The sequence below is a fragment of the Geotrypetes seraphini genome, chromosome 1 (genome assembly GCF_902459505.1).
Source record: "Geotrypetes seraphini chromosome 1, aGeoSer1.1, whole genome shotgun sequence".
Lineage (NCBI taxonomy): Eukaryota > Metazoa > Chordata > Amphibia > Gymnophiona > Dermophiidae > Geotrypetes > Geotrypetes seraphini.
In genome coordinates this window covers 225,171,630-225,191,389 of record NC_047084.1, presented here as the reverse complement: position 1 = coordinate 225,191,389, position 19,760 = coordinate 225,171,630, and the positions used below count along the sequence as shown (strand labels likewise).

Below are 19,760 nucleotides of genomic sequence, written 5' to 3'. Positions count from 1 at the left end.
ATCTCTAATCAGAAAATAATGGGTATACACTGAAGGAACTAAGGCCAGTACTGGGCAGGCTTGCATAGCCTGTGTCCTATATATGGATTATTCAGTTGAGGATGGGCTGGGGAGGGTTTTGATGGCTGGGATGGTTAAGATGGGCTGAAGCGAGGTTTGATGTTTGTTTATTTATTTATTTTGATTTTTATCCCATTTTCCCAGAAGCTCAGAACAGGTTACAATTTGACAATCACAATCAATTTAAGAACAGAATACAATCAAATCTCAGTTTGCAAGTAACCCGGTTTGCGAGTGTTTTGCAAGATGAGCAAAACATTCTCGCAAAACTTGTCTTGCAAACCGAATGTTGACTCGATTTGCGAGCACTCCCCCCCCCCCCCCGAGAACCAGCATCGCTCTCCCCCGCTCGCAAAGCCCCCCTCCCCCGCTCGAACTGGCAGCCCCCGCCCGAACAACTTGAACTTACCCCCCCTGCCTGGCACGCAGCCCACAGGATGTGCCGGTGCCGCTTGAAGATCTTCCTGCCTCTGCCGGGCCTTGAGCATGCATCTGCGCATGCTCAAGGCCTTCTATTTCTCCCTCTCACCGAGAATCTCAGCGAGAGGGAGAATTAGAAGGCCAAGGCTCAGCAGAGGCAGGAAGATCTTCAAACGGCACCATCATGTCCTGTGGGCTGCGTGCCGGTGCCAGACCGGGGGGGGGGCTTTGCGAGTGGGGGGGAGCAGCGCCGCTGGCCTCGGGGAGGGGGGGTGGGAACATATCAAAGCGAGTTTCCATTATTTCTATGGGGCAACTCGCTTTGATATGCGAGTATTTTGGTTTACAAGCATGCTTCTGGAACGAATTATGCTCGTAAACCAAGGTTCCACTGTAGTCATGACAACAATTAGGTTACATTTAGACAATTGCAGAGCTATTCGAGAGTCAATAATAAACTTGAAACTCAAACCTTCCTAAGCTGGACAGTATAAGAGGTATTTGATATATGCAAGCAGAATAAAGAAACCCCAGTTTAGATTTAGATTTTTCTACATACAGTCACCTACTTTCTTATTGCTTTTGGATAAACTAGCTAGAGATAAAATTGATAGATAAGGCAACACCCATATTTGAGAACATGTAGAATGTTTTTGTGATTCCCTGGGAAAGTAATATAGAAAATTGAATATATAATCATGTATCGGGCTTATATGAATTCCAGAAGCTATTCAGCTCTCTGTAAACATTATACTTGCATGAGATTACAGCCTATATTATTTCTCTAATTACAGTTGACTCCACCTAAGTGTACGTTTGTTAAGCGCATGCTTCAGTTATCCGCATGTGACCTACACAGTCCCATTTTTTTTTACATTAAAGTAAATGGACATAAACTCTGGATAATTGCACTTCTGATAAGCACACAATCTGCTTACTTGCACTTATGTTATAGGTCCAACTGCCATTCTCTCACATCACATTCACTCCGGTTAACTGCATTCACATGTTCAGACAAAGCCAATCATACCCACACTTGCACATACACATATATTCATATTGGATGAGCCACGTGTTTCGGAACTACAGCCGAGGCCTAGTCAGGTGTTCGAACTACAGTACTTTCGGAACTACAGTATTATACCATGGCGTTGCATGAACGTGTCAATGTATTAAAGAGACTTGAGTTTCAAGTTTATTATTGATTTGATATACCACCTTATCTATTTCAAGGTGGTTATACAATAGAAAATTAGAGTAAAACAGATAATACAATTAACATAACTAAACAAAAGATAAGGTACACTACTGGACAAACAGGTACAAATGGAGAAAAGAGAAGAACTATAATAATGTTAAAGAAAGGTTCAAAGGAAGAAAACAAAAGACAGGGTTAAAAACATGTAGGTCCAATACAAATGAAAATAAAAAGTTTAAAAATCCTTAAAAGGACACTCAAATTTGAAAAGCATCTTTAACCTCCTGAGAACCAGTGTTGTAATATTACAACATCACATTTAAGGCTACAAAATAAACCCTCCCCCATTTTTTTTCTTTTTAAAACTTCATGTACATTACTAATAGAACCTATTGTTCAGTTCTGCAACACCATTGGATGGTTGAATGTGTAAATAGGTCTGTTTATCTGGCCATGAAGTCATACAACCCTGTTGCCTGCTTTGGAGTATATCATCTTGTTGTTTTGGACGGGATACATCAGGACTAAAGTAAGTAAAAAGCTTGAAATATTTTTTTATGTGATCATTAATATGTGTAGATCATGCAGATTTTATGACATCATTGAATATACTGATTTTAAGAGATTTAGAGCTGGTTATTTCTATGTTGTAATTTTACAACAGTGGGTCAAAGTGATAGCAAGGTTTTGTCTGCACTTTAAAAAGAATTGTCTTAAGAAATAACTTGAATTTCTCGAGGTTTGTTATCTCTCTTAAAGCATTTGGTGCTGAATTCCAGAGGGAAGGGGCAACTACTGAAAAAAATAGTGTTTCTTCTAGTATTTATATAGTTTAGGGACTGCTAATAGATTTTGATCAGAGGAACGAAGAAGATGTGATGAAGTATACAGTATCAAGAGTTTATTGATAAATTCCGGCTGGCCAGTGTTTCTTGTTTTAAAAGTCAGTAATAGTGTTTTATAAGTGACACGGTGATGGATAGGGAGCCAATGGGCTTTTATCAAGAGAGGAGTTATGTGGTCAAATTTTTTGGCCTTGTAGATAACTTTTACAGCAGTGTTCTGGACTGGTGATGGATAGAGAGCCAATGGGCTTTTATCAAGAGAGGAGTTATGTGGTCAAATTTTTTGGCCTTGTAGATAACTTTTACAGCGGTGTTCTGGACTATCTGTAGATGTCTTAACTCTTTTTTTCTAATTCCATGGTATAAAGCATTACTGTAATCCAGACAAGAAATAACCAATGAATAAATTAAAGTATTTAGAGCAGATTTGTCGAGAAGTTTAGCTAATGAGTGAATCATTCATAGACGATAAAAGCATTTTCTTACAACTGTACTTATATGTTCGTGGAAAGTGAGAGTATCATCAAAAGTTATACCTAAGAGCTTAATACTGTGAACTGTCTGTATTGGTATAGATTTGAATTTAATAGGAGAGAGAAGAAGACTACTTTTCTTAATCAGAAAAACCATAGTCAGGTCTCTATTGCAAAATATATTCAAATATATTTTATTGAGCTCAACAAAAGCATATTGCAAAATATTACATCGTTCACCCTAGCCAGATTTCTCGGATTTACAAAAAAAAGGAAGCGATATTGAAAGACTGGCAGAACAAAATCAATCCTACCAGAAAACAAAAAAGACTTGAGAAGGCTGGTAGACATTGAACAGGCGTTGCTGCATCTGTTTGCGGCAGCTAGAAGTTAACTGTCAATCAGTTATCTGAAGAATTAGGCGTACAAAACTTCAAAGCAACAGATAGAGAGGTGGAAAATTCATAATGGCATAAAATTTAAGAAGCAATATGGCAAAAAAACAAGACACAGAAGAATATGGTGCTGAAAGATGGGTCATGGAAGTGTTGCCATCAGTTTTTGGTGGATATGAACCATGTGGCATGTTCAACGCTGATGAGACTGGCCTCTACGGGCGTGCCATCCCTGACGGAACATTGACTTTCAAACGCATAGCTTGAAGGGAGGGAAACAACAAAGGTAGGGGGGAAAGATTTTATTTTTGAATTTAGTGATTGAATTATGTCAATTTTGAGAATTTACATTTGCTGTCAGTGTGCTTTGTGTAGTTTAATTTTGTGGTTAACCATTATGTGTTGTTAATAAGATTATATTATGTATCTGTGAAAAATGAATGGAAAAAATAGTGTTACAATTAGTACTATTATGGGGGCGGGGTCTGGGGTGGAAATTGGGTAGAGATGGATGGGGTCTGGCCCATGACTTAGCCCAGTGTTCTTTAACTGCTGGTCCATGGACCGATGCCGGTCCACAAAATAATTCTTTTATTTCTGCCAGTCCATAGGTGTAAAAAGTTTGAAGAACACTGCCTTAGGGGACTATCTGCATCTTGTGCCATTCCCTTGGAAGTTGACTTTGAAAAGTCATTCCCTTGGCAGTTGACTCTGCAAAGTCTAAAGAATTTTAGATACCTTGACCTATAGTCAGCTACCCAAGGCTCTTCGGATTCCCTTCCATGATATCTTACGGGAGACTTTTTATATCCCTTTAGAAACACGTAGGATTTCAATGATTCGCTACTGGTAGAGTCAACTATACAGGCTAGTGTGTAGGCCTCTGTATTTCTGGACAGAGTGGGGCACGGCGATGGACCGGTTGGCCAATCGGCTTACCAGAATCCTATTCTGACTAACTGGTCCAGTAACCATTTTACTTGGCACAAACCAGTTTCCACGTTGCCACATTCCACTGCTCTCTGCTTGCACATACGGTGTCTGTTTTTTTCAGCATCTCTTTTCTGTTCCAACCAGACCTGGTCTGACTTCGAGTGTCTGACCTTATCATCACCCACCAGGACAGTCTAGCCAATTACGCCTTGTTTGAGGGGCAACCTCTTTGGTGCTTCCATGGACATGCCTACTCAGTAGTTGTCTGTCCACTAGACCAGGTGGGACACTCTGGTCATGCCCAAAAAGCTGCCTTCACTGCACTCTTCTTCTCACCGAAGATTTGCTCCTCAATCTTTTCCTCCATTCAGGGCATAGTCAATGTCAATGTTCTACAGTCTAGACCTTGTCCATTCGGAGGCTGTCTTCAGTTCCTCAAACATCGCTGAGAGCTTATCACCTCAGCTTTCTGGTTTCACATCTTCATAGGGCAGGGTTCTACACTCAATGTTTTCACCCTGCTCTCAGACCTTTTTTCCAAGAGAGTCTGTTTTGGACCCTGCACAGTCCTCCCTTCTTCTTCTGCTGATTGCCATCGATTAGCGGAATCAGGGATTCTAATCCCGTTTCTACTTGATTCCCAAGAACATCGGAGGACTGAGGTTTTTCCTGGATCTCAGAGTTCTCGTCATTTTTCTAGTCGAGAGGTACTTCAGGACTCGTCTCTCCTCATTCAGAACTACCGGCTATACTCCCTAGATCTCAAAGAAGCCTGCACACATATCCCAATTCATCCGGCTTCAAATCAATCGCTGCCATTACCAGTATAGGGTCCTTCCTTTCAGTCTGGCATCTTCTCCCAGAGTCTTCATGAAAGTGTCTGATTGTAGTGGCCGCATCTCTCTGCTCAACGGCCTTCAGGTCTTTCCTTTACTGGCGACTGGTGGATCATGGCTGTTTCTTCTCAGGAAGTGGTCCAAGCAACATCTCAGATCATCTCCTTTCTTCGGGTTCTAGGATTCGAAGTCATATTCCCCATAATCACATCTCATTCTGACTCAACGTCTATATTTCATTGGGGCAATCCTAGACACCACTCTCATGGGAGCGTTTCTTCCTCCAGATTGCCTTCAGGCTCTCATCCGCCTGTGTCAGCAGTTGCTTCCTCTTTAAACCATCTCTGCCAGATGCCATGATGGTTTCTTCTAGACCACAGGGCTTCAACTGTTCATGTCACTCCACTAGCAAGACTACATCTTCGTACCCCTCAGTGGACCCTTGCTCCCCTGTGGTCTCAAGCGACGGATTGTCTCTCACAACATACATCTGTGACATCATCTCTTCTGCAGTTACTTCAATGGTAGATGACCTCCTCTAATCTATCCAGAGGTCTCTTTTTTTCATTTGTCCCCTCATCACAAGGTCATCACAACAAACACATCTTCTTATGCATGGGGGGCTCATATGGACGATCTGCCAGGGAATGGAAATTTCACATCAATTTCCTAGCACTCAGAGCGATGTTTTGTGCTCTCAAGGCTTTTCATCATCTTCTTTGCCCTCAAGTCCTCCTTTGCAAGGACAATCAAGTAGCAATGTACTACATAAACAAGCAAGGAGGCTCTGTCCTGTTGTGTCAGGAGGCCCAGAACATCTGGACTTGGGCAACAGCTCGCAATCTGTTCTTGAAAGCTGTTTACATTCATGGGGAGAAGAATTTCCTAGCATACAGCCTTAGCGGAATTCTTCAACCTCACGAATGGATTCTACAACTCTTCAGTCCATTTTTGCTCAATTGGGCACCTCACAAGTGGACTTGTTTGCGACTCCTCACAATCACTAGTTGCCCCAGTTTTGCTCCAGACTTTACTCTCCTCTCCGTCTGGCAGCAGATACTTTTCTCAAGAGAGAAGCAGCCACCATAATTCTCTTTACTCCATGGTGGCCCAGGCAACATTGGTTCTCCCTTCTCCTTCAACTCAGCTTCAGGGAGTCCATACCTCTGTTCCCTCAGACTCAGAAATCACTGATTCATATCAATCTGCAATACTTTCCCCTGACAGTTTGGTTTATCTTGGGCTGCGTCCATCTCACTTACATCTTTCTCAGCCTGTTCATTAACTTCTGGATGTCTCCAGGAACCCAGCCACTCAACAATGTTACCATCAAAAGTGGCCTAGGTTTTCTTCCTGGTGTGTTCTTTATCTTCATGTTCCACCTTCCTTGACAGTGGAATTGATTTTGGATTATTTTCTTCTTTTGTTTGACTCTAGTCTCGAGTCTATATCTCTCAGACTTCTGTTAAGTGTTATTGCGGCTTTTCCTCTTGTCAGTCAAGGATCAACCTCTTACTGCTTATCTTCTGGTTTCCAAATTCATGACAGGGTTTTTTAAATGTGTAACCACACCTCATGCCTTCTGTCATTTGGGCCCTACTGTAGTCCTTTCCAGGTTTATGAAAGGACTTTTTTCTCTGTGAAACCACCTCTATAGTCTCCACATGTCGTCTGGGACCTTACTGTAGTTCTTTCCAGTTTGTTGAAGCCACCATTTGAACCAATGGCCACATCCCATCTTAAGTTTCTTGCCTGGAAAGTGGTCTTCCTTATTGCTCTCACCTCTGTCAAGAGGGTCGGTGAGTTACAAGCATTAGTAGCAGATTCACCCTTCACAGTTTTTCATCATGACAAGGTGGTTCTCTGTACATATCCAAAGTTTCTTCCAAAAGTTGTCGCTTTTCATCTCAATCAGTCAATTGTTCTGCCTGTGTTTTTTTCCTAATTCACGTTCTCATGCTGGAAACACTGCTTTGTATACTTTGGACTGTAAGCGGGCTTTGGTTTACCACATTGACCGGACAAAGCCACAGCGAATTTCTCCCCAACTTTTCATTTCTTTTAATCCAAACAAGTTAGGGCACCCTGTATTCAAGCGAACAATTTTCACATGGCTGGCTGCTTGCATCTCGTTCTGCTATACTCAGACTGGACTGTCACTGGAAAGTCGTGTCACAGCCCACAAAGTTCGAGCTATGGCAGCTTTTGTTACTTTCCTTAGATCTACACCATTGTGGAAATCTGTACAGCTCCCACCTGGTCCTCTTCACTTCTCACTACTGTCTAATCTGTATTTCAAAATTTATTTTCTTAGACCAACACTCCCACCATCCCATCTCTATTAGCTTGGAGGTCACCCATATGTGAGAATATGCTGCCTGCTTGTCCTGGGATAAAGCACAGTTACTTACCGTAACAGGTGTTATCCAGGGACAGCAGAAAGATATTCAGCAGAAAGGAGTGTGTGGCGCGGTGGTTGGATCTACAGCCTCAGCACCCTGGGGTTGTGGGTTCAAACCCCGCGCTGCTCCTTGTGACCCTGGGCAAGTCACTTAATCCTCCATAGCCCCAGGTACGTTAGATAGATTGTGAGCCCACCGGGACAGAGAGGGAAAAATGCTTGAGTACCTGATTGTAAAAAACCGCTTAGATAACCTTGATAGGCGGTATATAAAATCCTAATAAACTTAAACTTAAAACTTAAACTTAAACTTAAACCTACCCACCTCCCCGGGTTGACTTCTTAGCTGGCTTATCTTAATTGAGGGACCGTTCGCCCTGCATTGGGCGGGAAGGCACTTGCGCATGTGCGGTTCGGGCTATCGCAAACTTTCTAAACTCTTAGTGTGATGCACTTTTAAAGTGGTCCGTACCGGGGCTCCGTCGGTGACATCACCTATTCGTGAGAATATCTGCCTGTTGTCCCTGGATAACACCTGTTATGGTAAGTAGCTGTGCTGAATGTTGGCACGGTTGACAACTACTGTACTGTAGTGTGTTTTTTGGTTTAAAAGAAGTTTTATTTCATTAGACGGAACAGTACTGTTTCTACAACTGTACTGTATTACATTGTATTTGGTGTGTTTTTGGTTGAATAAAAGTTTTATTGCATTTGACTACAGTGTACTGTAATTTCATGATTGACAAGTTGTACTCCTATTAAGCGCACACTCCGTTTGAACGCATGTGGCGATCCGGTCCAAGGGCCGTGCACTTAAACGGAGTCTACTGTACTGTAATTGCATTATTATTGTACCTGAAAATGCCTTTTCTTTGACAATCACTCTCTATTTCCTTCTTATAAGTCAATGATGAATTATTCAGCAGAGTTCACTGATTCATGGAAATCTTATAAGGGCCACAATGTGAATGCATCTTGCTGTGGCTTCTGGAAAGTAAACAAAGACTACCAGTGCCATACTATAGGCTGCTGGTACCAATAAACATATAGCTACTTTGTATTACATATAGAAGTTTATTATTGAAATCTTCAATCAGTGTGTTCAAGTAAAGCAGCAATTTTATATTTTTCTTTCCATAATTTAAACTTTTTTTTTTTTTTTTAATTTAGGTGAATTTTTCTTGAAGAATTTAATAGCAAAAAGAAAGACTAAACTATCTGAGAGTGGAAAGTCACCAGACTCTTGCTCCAGTGGATGAATGAACCACCTTTAGTCCAAAGGAATGATTTTGGCATGTTTCATCTGTAACACACATTAATTCATCTTAAGTTTCTGTTTTCAGCAAACATCATTGAGAATGGTGTTTTGTTGTTTAATTTTTCTTTCCTCATTTTAAAATATGAAATAGATAGATTGTATTTCTGAACTAGGGTAAGTCTGCTGCAATGACTGTACAACTGCCTAGTGGTAGGAGTCTACTGACCACAAATTATTTCTTTTTGTAAGGAAAACACCCCCAAAAGCCTCCTTCCTAATGATGTGATTGGAATGTGACCTACTTGTAAGAGAGGCAAGAGTCCACAGAGAGCGAAAGTGCTGTCTTTAGCCTAAGAGGCCCGGGTTGACAATTGTTTGGATATAGGACTGTAATAGAGCCATACAGCTGAAGTAAGACAGAGGTGGCCACTGTGGGAGTAAGAGGTAGGATGGGGGAAAGAAGAGTAGTGCTGCTGTTTCTTTGTTTATGTTTATTAAAAACTTTATACACTGCTAAATATAGCCAAAAAAGGATCCAAGTGGTTTACAATATATATTGTATATAATTCAAAACAATTTTGAAAAGAACTCCATTCAAAATAGAAAAAGGAAAGAAAAGGCTTTTTTTTCTAAATACATAATTTTTTCTAAATACATAATCTTCTAAAACAATCAATTTAACAATTAAACATAAACTAAAAATTTTATTAAAAATAAGCAGTCCCAAACTCATTCTTTCAATTTAAAAGGGCCAGTTGAAAGAAATGTGCTTTCAAATGTCTTTTAAAATTTATATACGATTCTTCCTTTCTTAATTCTTTAGATAAACTGTTCCACAATCTTGAAACTAAATAAAAAAATGGCCAATCTTTAGTTGAGGCAAGATGGGCCTTTGAAATATGGGGAATAGCATCAGTGCATAAAATAATATCAAGTTGGAAAGATATAATGGTTGCAACTCAAATAATGCTCTATGTGCCAATACAAGAGCTTAAATTTGATCCTAAATTCCATTGGCAACCAATGGAATTTCAGATACAAAGGTGTTACATGATCCCAAATATAAGCATGGCCTAGCAGCCTAATCACAGCATTTTGTATTGTTTGTAGGCGCTTTAATTGTGCTGTTCCTATACCTGCATAAACTAAATTACCATAATCCAACTTAGATAATACAAAAGCATGAATTAACGTGTGTATGCTTTCTCATCCAAGAAATATCGAATGGCTCTAAGCTGTCTTAATGCCCCAAAACCCTTGGCAACCACAGATGACACTTATTCCTCAAAGTTAAAATGATAATTGATTATGACCCCCAGATATCTAAAACTATTTACTAACTTTATACTATCACTAGCTGATGCCCCGGCGTTGCACGGGTATTTAATTATAGCAATAACACTGTAAATGGATTCAAATAAAGATACTTTATAGTGGTGAATGAAATTATTGTTTTACAGCTTAATAAAAAGTACAATATTCAAATTATAATGTGAAATATTTGACAAAATGAATACAATACAACTAACGCAAAACGTGATTATAAACAACATTTTTAGTTTCACCTCCAGGAGCAAGAACATATAAATTGTTGGGTGAACCCAACCTTGAGCAAGCAACATAGAGTTGTGGGCCGAGAGACCCCCAGAACATATCACCCCAGGTAGTGAGGGATCTGCATACCAAGTTTCGTTAAAATCGGTTAAGCCGGTTTTGAATTACTGTGAGAATGGCAGCTTTTTACATTTTTTCCATTGACATGAATGGGTGAAATCTGATTTTCTGTTTGTAGCTCCGCCCATGTGTGCATGTGGGCCGCGAGACCCCCAGAACATATCACCCCAGGTAGTGAGGGATCTGCATACCAAGTTTCGTTCAAAGCGATCAAGCCGTTTTTGAATTACTGTGAGAATGGCAGCTTTTTACATTTTTTCCATTGACATGAATGGGTGAAATCTGATTTTATGTTTGTAGCTCCGCCCACATGTGCAGGTGGGCCGCGAGACCCCCAGAACATATCATCCCAGGTAGTGAGGGATCTGCATACCAAGTTTCGTTCAAATCGGTCAAGCCGTTTTTGCGTGATCGCGGCACATACACACACACATACATACCTCCGATTTTATATATATATATATATATAGATTATGTAGAAAAAGATCTAATCGCGGGGTTGCCTTATCACTTGAAATACAACATGCTACTGTTTTGACATATTTAAAACCAATTTATGTTTGCTCAGCCATTCCTCTATTCTTTTTAAGCCATCTAAAAGAGGACCTAGATCTAACGTGGGAGATAATCTATAGACCAGTAAGATGTCATCTGCGTAAATATACGTACTAATCCCCAATCCCCTTGCCAAAGAGCTCAGAAATATATTAAATAGAATTGGGGATAGGGCCGAGCCCTGAGGAACCCCTCAATCTTAGTCTAGCTTGAGATGTTGATCCATCAGTAGTTACTCTAAAAGTATGTCCTTGAAGAAATGCTGAAAACCAATCCTAAACTACTCCTTTTAGGCCAGTCTCACTAAAAAAATTTAACAAAAGCCCGTGATCTACCAGATCAAATGCTGAACTCAGGTCTATTGATACAACCATAGCAAAATTCCCACCATCTAAGATTGAGTGAACTTCACTCTAAGAAAGCCTGCTAATACTGTCTCAGTACTGTGCATTGTCCGAAATCCTGCCTGTCTTGGATTAAGCACATTTGTTGATTCTATATAAGATACCAATTGCTCTAACACTTTCCGCTGTCAATTTTGCTATAAAGCAAAAATTAGAAACTGGTCTAAGCAGGCGCCAATAAAGCTGGGAGAATACTGGCAAATCACCTTAAAACAAAAAGAAACAGGGGAAGGATATAATCTATTAAGGCTAATAAAGGTACAATACTTATTGATCAGAAAGATATGGGCCAATTTTCGCAGTCTTATCACAAGTTATATTCTTCAGAATATGGCCCTACACTATCTGAAGAGGAAGGATTTTTGGCTATGTTAAAGGGACCAAAGTTAACTGAGCAACATGCACAACTTCTAGAAGCTCCCGTTATGTTAATGGAACTCAGGACAGCATTGGGGTATTTGCAAAATGGGAAGTCACCAGGGAATGATGGGTATACGGTTGAATTTTTAAAATCTTTCCAAGATAGTTTGCTGCCAGAATTATTTTATCTTTATCAGACTGTTTTATCAGTGGGGTATATTTCAGGGACAATGGCTGAGGCACTTATGGTGGTTCTCCCTAAACCAGGAAAGGACCCAATGTTAGTGGCCAACTACAAATCTATTTCTTTATTAAACTTAGATGGAAAACTCTTGGCCAAAGTTCTGGCCCTCTGTCTGGCTAACGTATTATCTAATATAATAGGTATGCATCAAATGGGCTTTGTGTCTGGTAGGCATTCTTCTCACACTACCCGTCTGGCACTACAACTTATGTCTTTAGCTAAGACAATGGAAAACCAGCCTTCTCTGTGTCCTTGGACGCAGAGAAAGCATTTGACAGGGTAGAATGGTTCTTTATGTACAAAGTGATGCAATGGTTTGGAATGGGCTCAGGTTTTATACATATGATTAATACGTTATATAGCCATCCCAATACTAAAATATGTATTAATGTTCTTACTGAAAAATTTTATCTCTATCGGGGTGTCAGACAAGGTTGTCCGCTCTTCCTACTACTATTTGACCTAGCAATCAAGTAGCATTAAAGGAATATCTTATGGAAAAGATCTTGGCTTATGCTGATGATCTTTTATTATATCTTATGGAACCAGAAATATCTGTACCAGCTTTATTACAGTTGATTGATGCTTTTGGAACCTTTTCCGGGTATAAAATCAATTGGAGTAAATCTGAAATTTTACCTTGAAATGTTCATTGTGTGAAATCTCTTTTAGATCCATATCCATTCATCTGGAAACCTAAAGGCATTAAATATTTAAGAGTAATGCTTTTGCAAACTGTGGACTGTGTGAGAAATGGTGCTCTTCGTATCTCTCCTGGTGGGGTAGGATTCACACTGTGAAAATGATGATAGCTCCAGTGATACAATACATATGAGTATGTTACCCATCTTTTTTTCTGAAGGATTTTATAAACAGGTTAACAGAATGCTTGCTAAATTTATACAATTAGGACAAACACCTAGAATTGCACTTGCAACATTACAAAAAGTTAAAGAGTTAGAGGGCATCAACTTTTCCAATTTCAGATTATTCCATCGTGCTTCTATATTGAGACAAGGAATGTATTGGATATTGCCAGAATGGTTTCAGAGCAGTAAGCGATGAGAAGCCGGCTGCAATACATATATTATGATCTATTTGTGAATTGCATTATTCTGTAAGATATTAAAACTTAATAAAGATTGAACAAAAATAACATGTTTTCAATTGATCTAGTCCAGTCAGTCATTACATTACTATTAATCATATCATTATCTTCCTTCAAATTTTCCACCACATTTTGCCAAAAGTGATCTCTGTCTATTTTACCCATTAAATGTCCTTTTTGGATGATTTCTGTTCTTCACAAATTTAGGAGCTCTTAAAAAATCTAACAATGATTTGATCATACAACTTGTTCCCAACATATCTGATCGACTAAAGGATTCACCTCATATACAGTATGCCACTTAGTATGATTAATAGGTGAGCCTGCAATTACCCCTGATGAAAGAAATGAACTGGGATTCTCTGTCGGGTAACCAGTTTCGCTCACCCTTGAGCTAAGTCTTCTAAATATAAATTGTTATATATATATATATTTTTTTTTTTTTTTGCAGATGTATTATACTTGTTTTTAATAACCCTAGTGTCTACTTGTTTATATTAACCCCAGTTTTAATCTGTAATTTGAAAGATTTGTTCATCGCTTAGAAATTTGAGTAAGCGATTAATCAAATACACAATAAACTTGAAACTTGATTTGGAAGAATTATTTTCAGTGACTTTTTCATTTAAAACTCAACTCTTTTTTACATTTAATTGGGACACACACATTTTAAAGTGGATAGGGTGCATGATGTAAGGAGTATACTTGATTATTCTTGGTATAAATATTATAGGATATTGTCAGATCCCCCCCTCCCCAAACTGAATTCATTCCACATTGTACATTTATTTTGCCTCTCTTGTTTTCACATATATAAAGGTTAAAAAAGAAGCAATAATCTGGGACTTGGACTCCTTAAATGGACATCAGTTTAAGAGGACTTAGGATGCGTTCTGGGACACTTTGCCCCCAAGGGTGCGCAGTTGTCTTCTGAACCTGTAGCTTTACTGTTTGTGGTTCCTTCATTTCCCAGGTTGTTCAGTATATTGTACTGGGGAGGGGGAGTTATCACTGCATATTTCAAGCTGCCCAATTATTGTATTTTTCTCCAATAAAAATGATTGTTCCATAAAAAGATGCAATGAAGGGCAGGTTTCTCTAGGGATATCATGTTATAAAATTCTAAAATTTGAATAAAATGTACAGAATTCACCTCATCTAACTCTTCTAAATGTAAATTCAGATCACCAAAGATAACACTGGTCAATACTCATTTTTGTGCCTCAAATGTCAGACTAGTTTTGGGTATATGTGATATGCTGATTCCAAAAATGGCATCAGGTTTTGAGATACAGAACATGTCATATATACCATTATTCACACCCATTAAAATGGTTTTAATGTTGTGTTTAAATTAATATCTTTTAAGCATGAAAGAAATATTAAAAATTAAAAGAAAATCATGAAAATCTACTTATTTCATAGCAAAAGCACAAGTTTATCATACAAACTTTCCAATCATTTGACACACAGGAAGCTCCTTTTGTAAGACTTCAGAGAGTGGGATCTGCCAGGACACTCCCACATAAGATTCCAACAATAGTCTGTCATCCTGTGGGTATCCCATCTTCCTTGGTATCTGGCTTTCATTGTTTTTATGTTTTGGTGAAATCTTTCACCTTGCTCTTCGCTTAAGTCACCAAGATTCTCTGAAAAGGAATCTAAATGCCTGTGCAGATAAGGGACTTAACACTCATGTTATAGCCAAGCCTGTTGACATGAAAGAGCATATCCTCTACTAAGTGTGTGTGGTTGTTTGCCTTCTTGTTGCCAAGAAAGTTTTTCACAACAAGAACAAATGAAGACTAGGCACTTGATTCAATTTCATGTATTGTTACTATGAAATATGTGGGTCATATTGCTTATTGCTAGTTGTACTGGTAGATGTCTCATCCTGCTTCCTATTCCAACTGGGATGAGACTTCCGCATTGTAAGTTCACTGGGCAACATTTGTACACGAGCAACTCTCTGTTCTTTCTTGTCCGTCTCACACAGTGATTCTAGATACTTCTCCCAACATTTCATTGGTCCAGCTCTGCTTTCAAATTGGTCCCTGTACAGTTTAGCTGGATCTTGTTTCTTAATCAATCAGCTTCTATTCTTCTTCAGATAGAACTTAATTTCCAAGTAATAGGAAAATTTACCCAAAATCTGTTTGTCATTCCCTCTGTAGTCCTGTACTCAGTGGCGTAGTAAGGGAGGGAAGGGTTTTCCCTCATTTCTTGGAGATTTATGCTGACCTCCCCTCCAGCTAATGAGTAACATAGTAGATGACGGCAGATAAAGACCCGAATGGTCCATCCAGTCTGCCCAACCTGATTCAATTTAAATTTTTAAATTTTTTCTTCTTAGCTATTTCTGGGCAAGAATCCAAAGCTTTACCCGGTACTGTGCTTGGGTTCCTACTGCCGAAATCTCTGTTAAAACCTACTCCAGCCCATCTATACCCTCCCAGCCATTGAAGCCCTCCCTAGCCCATCCTGTGCTGAAAAGTTCTCAGCCCAACCAGGTACCTGGAGGACAAAGGGATTGAGGGGTACAGATAGAAGTAGAGGTAGGTAATAGGGATAGGATTAGAGGCAGTTACAAAATTAGTCAGGGACACTGTTCAGGCAATTAGGCCTGATGGGCCGCCACGAGAGTTGACCGCTGGGCAGGATGGACCTCTGGTCTGACTCAGCGGAGGCAACTTCTTATGTTCTTATTTATAAGTTGTCAGCTCTGTGGACCATTGAAAATTTCTGCCTTCAGTTTTTCCATGGTAAGTCCAGATAACATATGGGCTATGTAATCAATGCATGAACCGCCTTTATTCAAAGCCTTTACAAATTGTTTCATCAGACCTAGCTTCCGATGTAGTGGTGGCAATATGATTCCAATTCTCTCTCATGCTACTAAAGGTTCAGTGATTGAATTTTGTCCTCCAACCACCCCTATAGTCTCTGAGAGGTCAATCTGTTTTTGCCCAATGTTCATGTTTGGCTCTGCTATCCCACAGCATAAAAAAACAAGGATACTTTGTGTAGCCAGTTATTGACCAAGAAGAAAATTAACCATCTTCACATCTACATAAATCACCCATTGCTGTTCTTGGTGATTAATTTTTTCCAAGACGAAAGAGGTGGCCTTGTATTCTTTCGTCCTGGGGGATGTGACCAATTAATAAATTCATCCATCCATATCTAAGAAACTAGAGCTAATGCAGGTCTAGCCAATGCAATTTTCTGAATTAGTACCCCAAACAAACCCAAGCACAGGTTAAAAAACCCAAGGCATCAATAATTTTTTTTGGGGGGGGTTGGCCTGTGTTAAGACACTGTTCTATTTATCTTGTTAGTTAGCTGGGTACCTGGCTCAACAATGATGGTCACAATATGTTTGGATAGGCAGTGCTAGTATCTACATATAGCCTGGCACTGGTTATCTTGGTATAAGATACCAACTACTTTGGGCTGAATATCATCTCTGCCTTAAAAATTTGATATCCCGGGGGAGGGGGTTCCTACTTGCTAATTTTCTTTTTTAGTCCCTCCAGATCGGCACAGAAACAGATGGGTTTACATTCCTCTGCCAGCAGCTGGAGACTGAGACCTAATGACTTTTGGCAACAGTACAAGTGGGCTGTGTAGTCCCAATCTACAATTAATCTGCCAAATAGCCAAGCAGAAACTAAGTAAGCTCAATAATAACATACCAACTCCACTCCTACATGAAGATGCCAAAGGAACTGTCGGACTCCGACCTGAACACACTGTTGGAAACTGATTAGAACAAAAACCTTTCAAAAATGCCCCACCGTTCACTAGCCGAACCAAGTACCACTGCCCTTATTATATTCTTCCCAACAACCAAGACAAAACAAAAACCATACTCTTTGCGACAAACACCAAACACTATAGAGCAAGGGGATCTGTGTCAGTCTGGAAGGACTAAAAAGAAAATTAGTAGGCAATATCTTAATTTCTCCTTTAGTGTCCCTCCAGACCGGTATAGAAACGGATGGGAAGTACCAACCAAATCAGTACCCATCATAGGTGGGACCCCTGAAGGGCCACCACAAGAACACGCTCACTGAGCCACCACGTCCCAACGCATCTAAACCTCCATACCGTAGTAGTAAACAAGAGAATGGCGAGAAGACCAAATTGCAGCTTTATCAATATCCACTGGAGGCACAAGAGAAGACACGGCCCAAGAAGCTGCTTGACCCCGAGTGGAATGAGAAATTCTAGTACAGGCTTCTTTCTAAGAACTTATGCCAAAGTGATAGCCTCCTTGATCCAATGCACAATTGTAGCCTTGGAGGCACCATCCCCCTTATGAGGGCCTGCTAAAAAAAAAAAAAAAAGACGATCCAAACATCAGAACTCCTGGGTCCACTGAACATAAACACGAAGGACCTTATGAACATCCAATTTGTGCAACTGTCTCTGTTCTAAAGAGCCCTTCTGACTACCCAATACAAGGAGGACCATGGCATAGTTAACATGAAAAGGCAAAACCACATTTGGAAGAGAGGAGGGAACTGGCTGCAGCACAACCTGCTCCCTAGAGAACCCCAGGAATGGCAGCCTACAAGAGAAGGCCTGCAGTTCGGAAACACATCTCGTGGAAGTAATGGCCACCTGGAAGACTGCTTAAGAGTAAGGTTCTTTAACATGCAGGAACCAAGAGGCTCAAAAGGTTGCTGAACAAGTATGGAAAGAACCAGAATGAAATCCCAGGCAGATACTGACAGATGAACCAGAGGGTGGAGCAATTTTGCCACTCGCAAGGAACAAATCGCATCTAGAGAAGAGGCCAGAAGTGATGACCACCAGGAAGACCGTTTAAGAGTAAGGTCCTTAAATATGCTGGAACCGAGAGACTCAAAAGGTAGATGAACAAGCATGGAAAGAACCAGAATGAAATCCCAGGCAGTTAGTTTAAGTTTCAAGTTTATTTAGGTCTTGATATACCGCTTTTATAAACATTATTAAAAGTTGTTTTGTTTTGTTTTTTTAAATGGAGGGAACAAATTCACAGTTACAGTACAGACATAACATGATACATATGGGCAGATGGGGAGGAGGATACATTGCTTAAAATAAAAGAAAGGGGAGGCAAAATACAAAAGGAGTAAAGGGGATCTTTAATGTAAGGCCTGATGTCTGAGTTTTTTGAATAAGGAAAGCTAAGTATAGATCTCAAAAGCATCTGAAAAGAAATGTTTTGACAGATGAACCAGAGGGTGGAGCAATTTCACCATTCGCAAGAAACAAATCCCATCCAGAGAAGAAGCCAAATGCTGACCATGCAACAGACCGTGAAAGGAAGACAAAACTGCAATCTGTACTGAAGGAGGACTATGCAAGGCCCTGGTCCAGGCCATCCTGCAGAAACTCCAAGATGTGAGGCAAAGAAGCATAAAGGGGAACCACCGCTCCTCAAAAAGATGCCAAATATACACATAAGCCCGAGAGAACCACGAGGTAGCTGCGGTATATAAGAAATTGTTATGTTGTGTTAAAACTCCTGCAACTGGGCTCTGATTGGCACCAGGGAAAGGTACCAGCAGCAAATCATTGAGCTGGGTGGGCCAAAGAGGAGCCCCTTGAGTAGTTTTATCCCCCCCCTCCCCCCGGCGGGCTCTCTGTAAGGACTGCATGCACTGAAAAAAGCAACCTCTGGAAGGAAAAGGGGCTAACCACTGGTCAGGGTGATACCTATGAAAATCATGCAAATGCCCACGAGTGGTACCACCCAGTGAAGCCTGGCAAGGTAAGTTCTCTGGCAGCTGAGGCATATTAGGAGTCACTCAAGGCCTGAACCAGCTTATTCAACTCCTTCCCCAAAGAGAAAGGAGCCTTGAAAGGGAAATTTACTGAGCTTAGACGCTACCTCAATCAACCAACCAACCCAAAACCACAGGGTACAGCGAGTCACTATACTGAGGGCCATTGACTTTGGTCCTTGGTGGATCAGGAGGTGGCTAAAATTGAGCTCAGCACTTATCTGTCTGTTGCTATGATCTTTTGAGGGCCTCGGCAGTCAGCCGACTCTCTGTCCAGGATCTGCTCCGACCACTGGAAACAAGCCCAGGTCACTAGACCGCCACCTGGACAGCCAAGGCAGCCACATCAAAACTCTGTTTAAGGAGAGCCTCTATCTTACGGTCCCGAGGGTCTCTCAGGGCCAAAATGCCCTCAACTAGCACTATGTCTGCGAGCGATAGCCAAAACCACCACATCAAGTACATGAGACTTAAAAGTATCTCTATCCCCATCAGGAATGGGGTAGAGCTTGGCCAAGGATCGTGCCAAGTGAAAAGGTGCATCCAGCACTTTCCACCGAGTGCGCACCACATCCCGAATATCCTGATACATAGGGAAAGAATGGAATGCTGACCAGATCTCCTGCAGCAGAGTTCACAACACAAAGGGGGGGGGGGGGTCCTTATTCTTCAGGTATCTTCGGTTTTACGCTGTGAGGAAGAAGCCAAGTTCCTGCTGCTCTTCCCGGTGAAAAATGTGCACAACAGATGCATCCTCGCCAACCAGCGCCTCCAAAAATCCTCCATCCAAAATCAGATCCCCCAGGATCCAAGTCCTCAACT

General features: G+C 40.5%; 1 protein-coding gene across 1 annotated transcript in view; it reads left to right on the top strand.

Moving 5' to 3' along the window:
* LIAS (lipoic acid synthetase) overlaps positions 1–10,292 on the top strand; it is a 124,200-nt gene extending 113,908 nt beyond the window's left edge. Inside the window, exon 11 of the mRNA XM_033947356.1 lies at positions 8,732–10,292. Within this exon, the coding sequence (XP_033803247.1) occupies positions 8,732–8,820 (89 nt within the window). The 3' untranslated portion in view covers positions 8,821–10,292. The remainder of the gene's footprint in view (positions 1–8,731) is intronic.
* Positions 10,293–19,760: the final 9,468 nt, after the last annotated feature.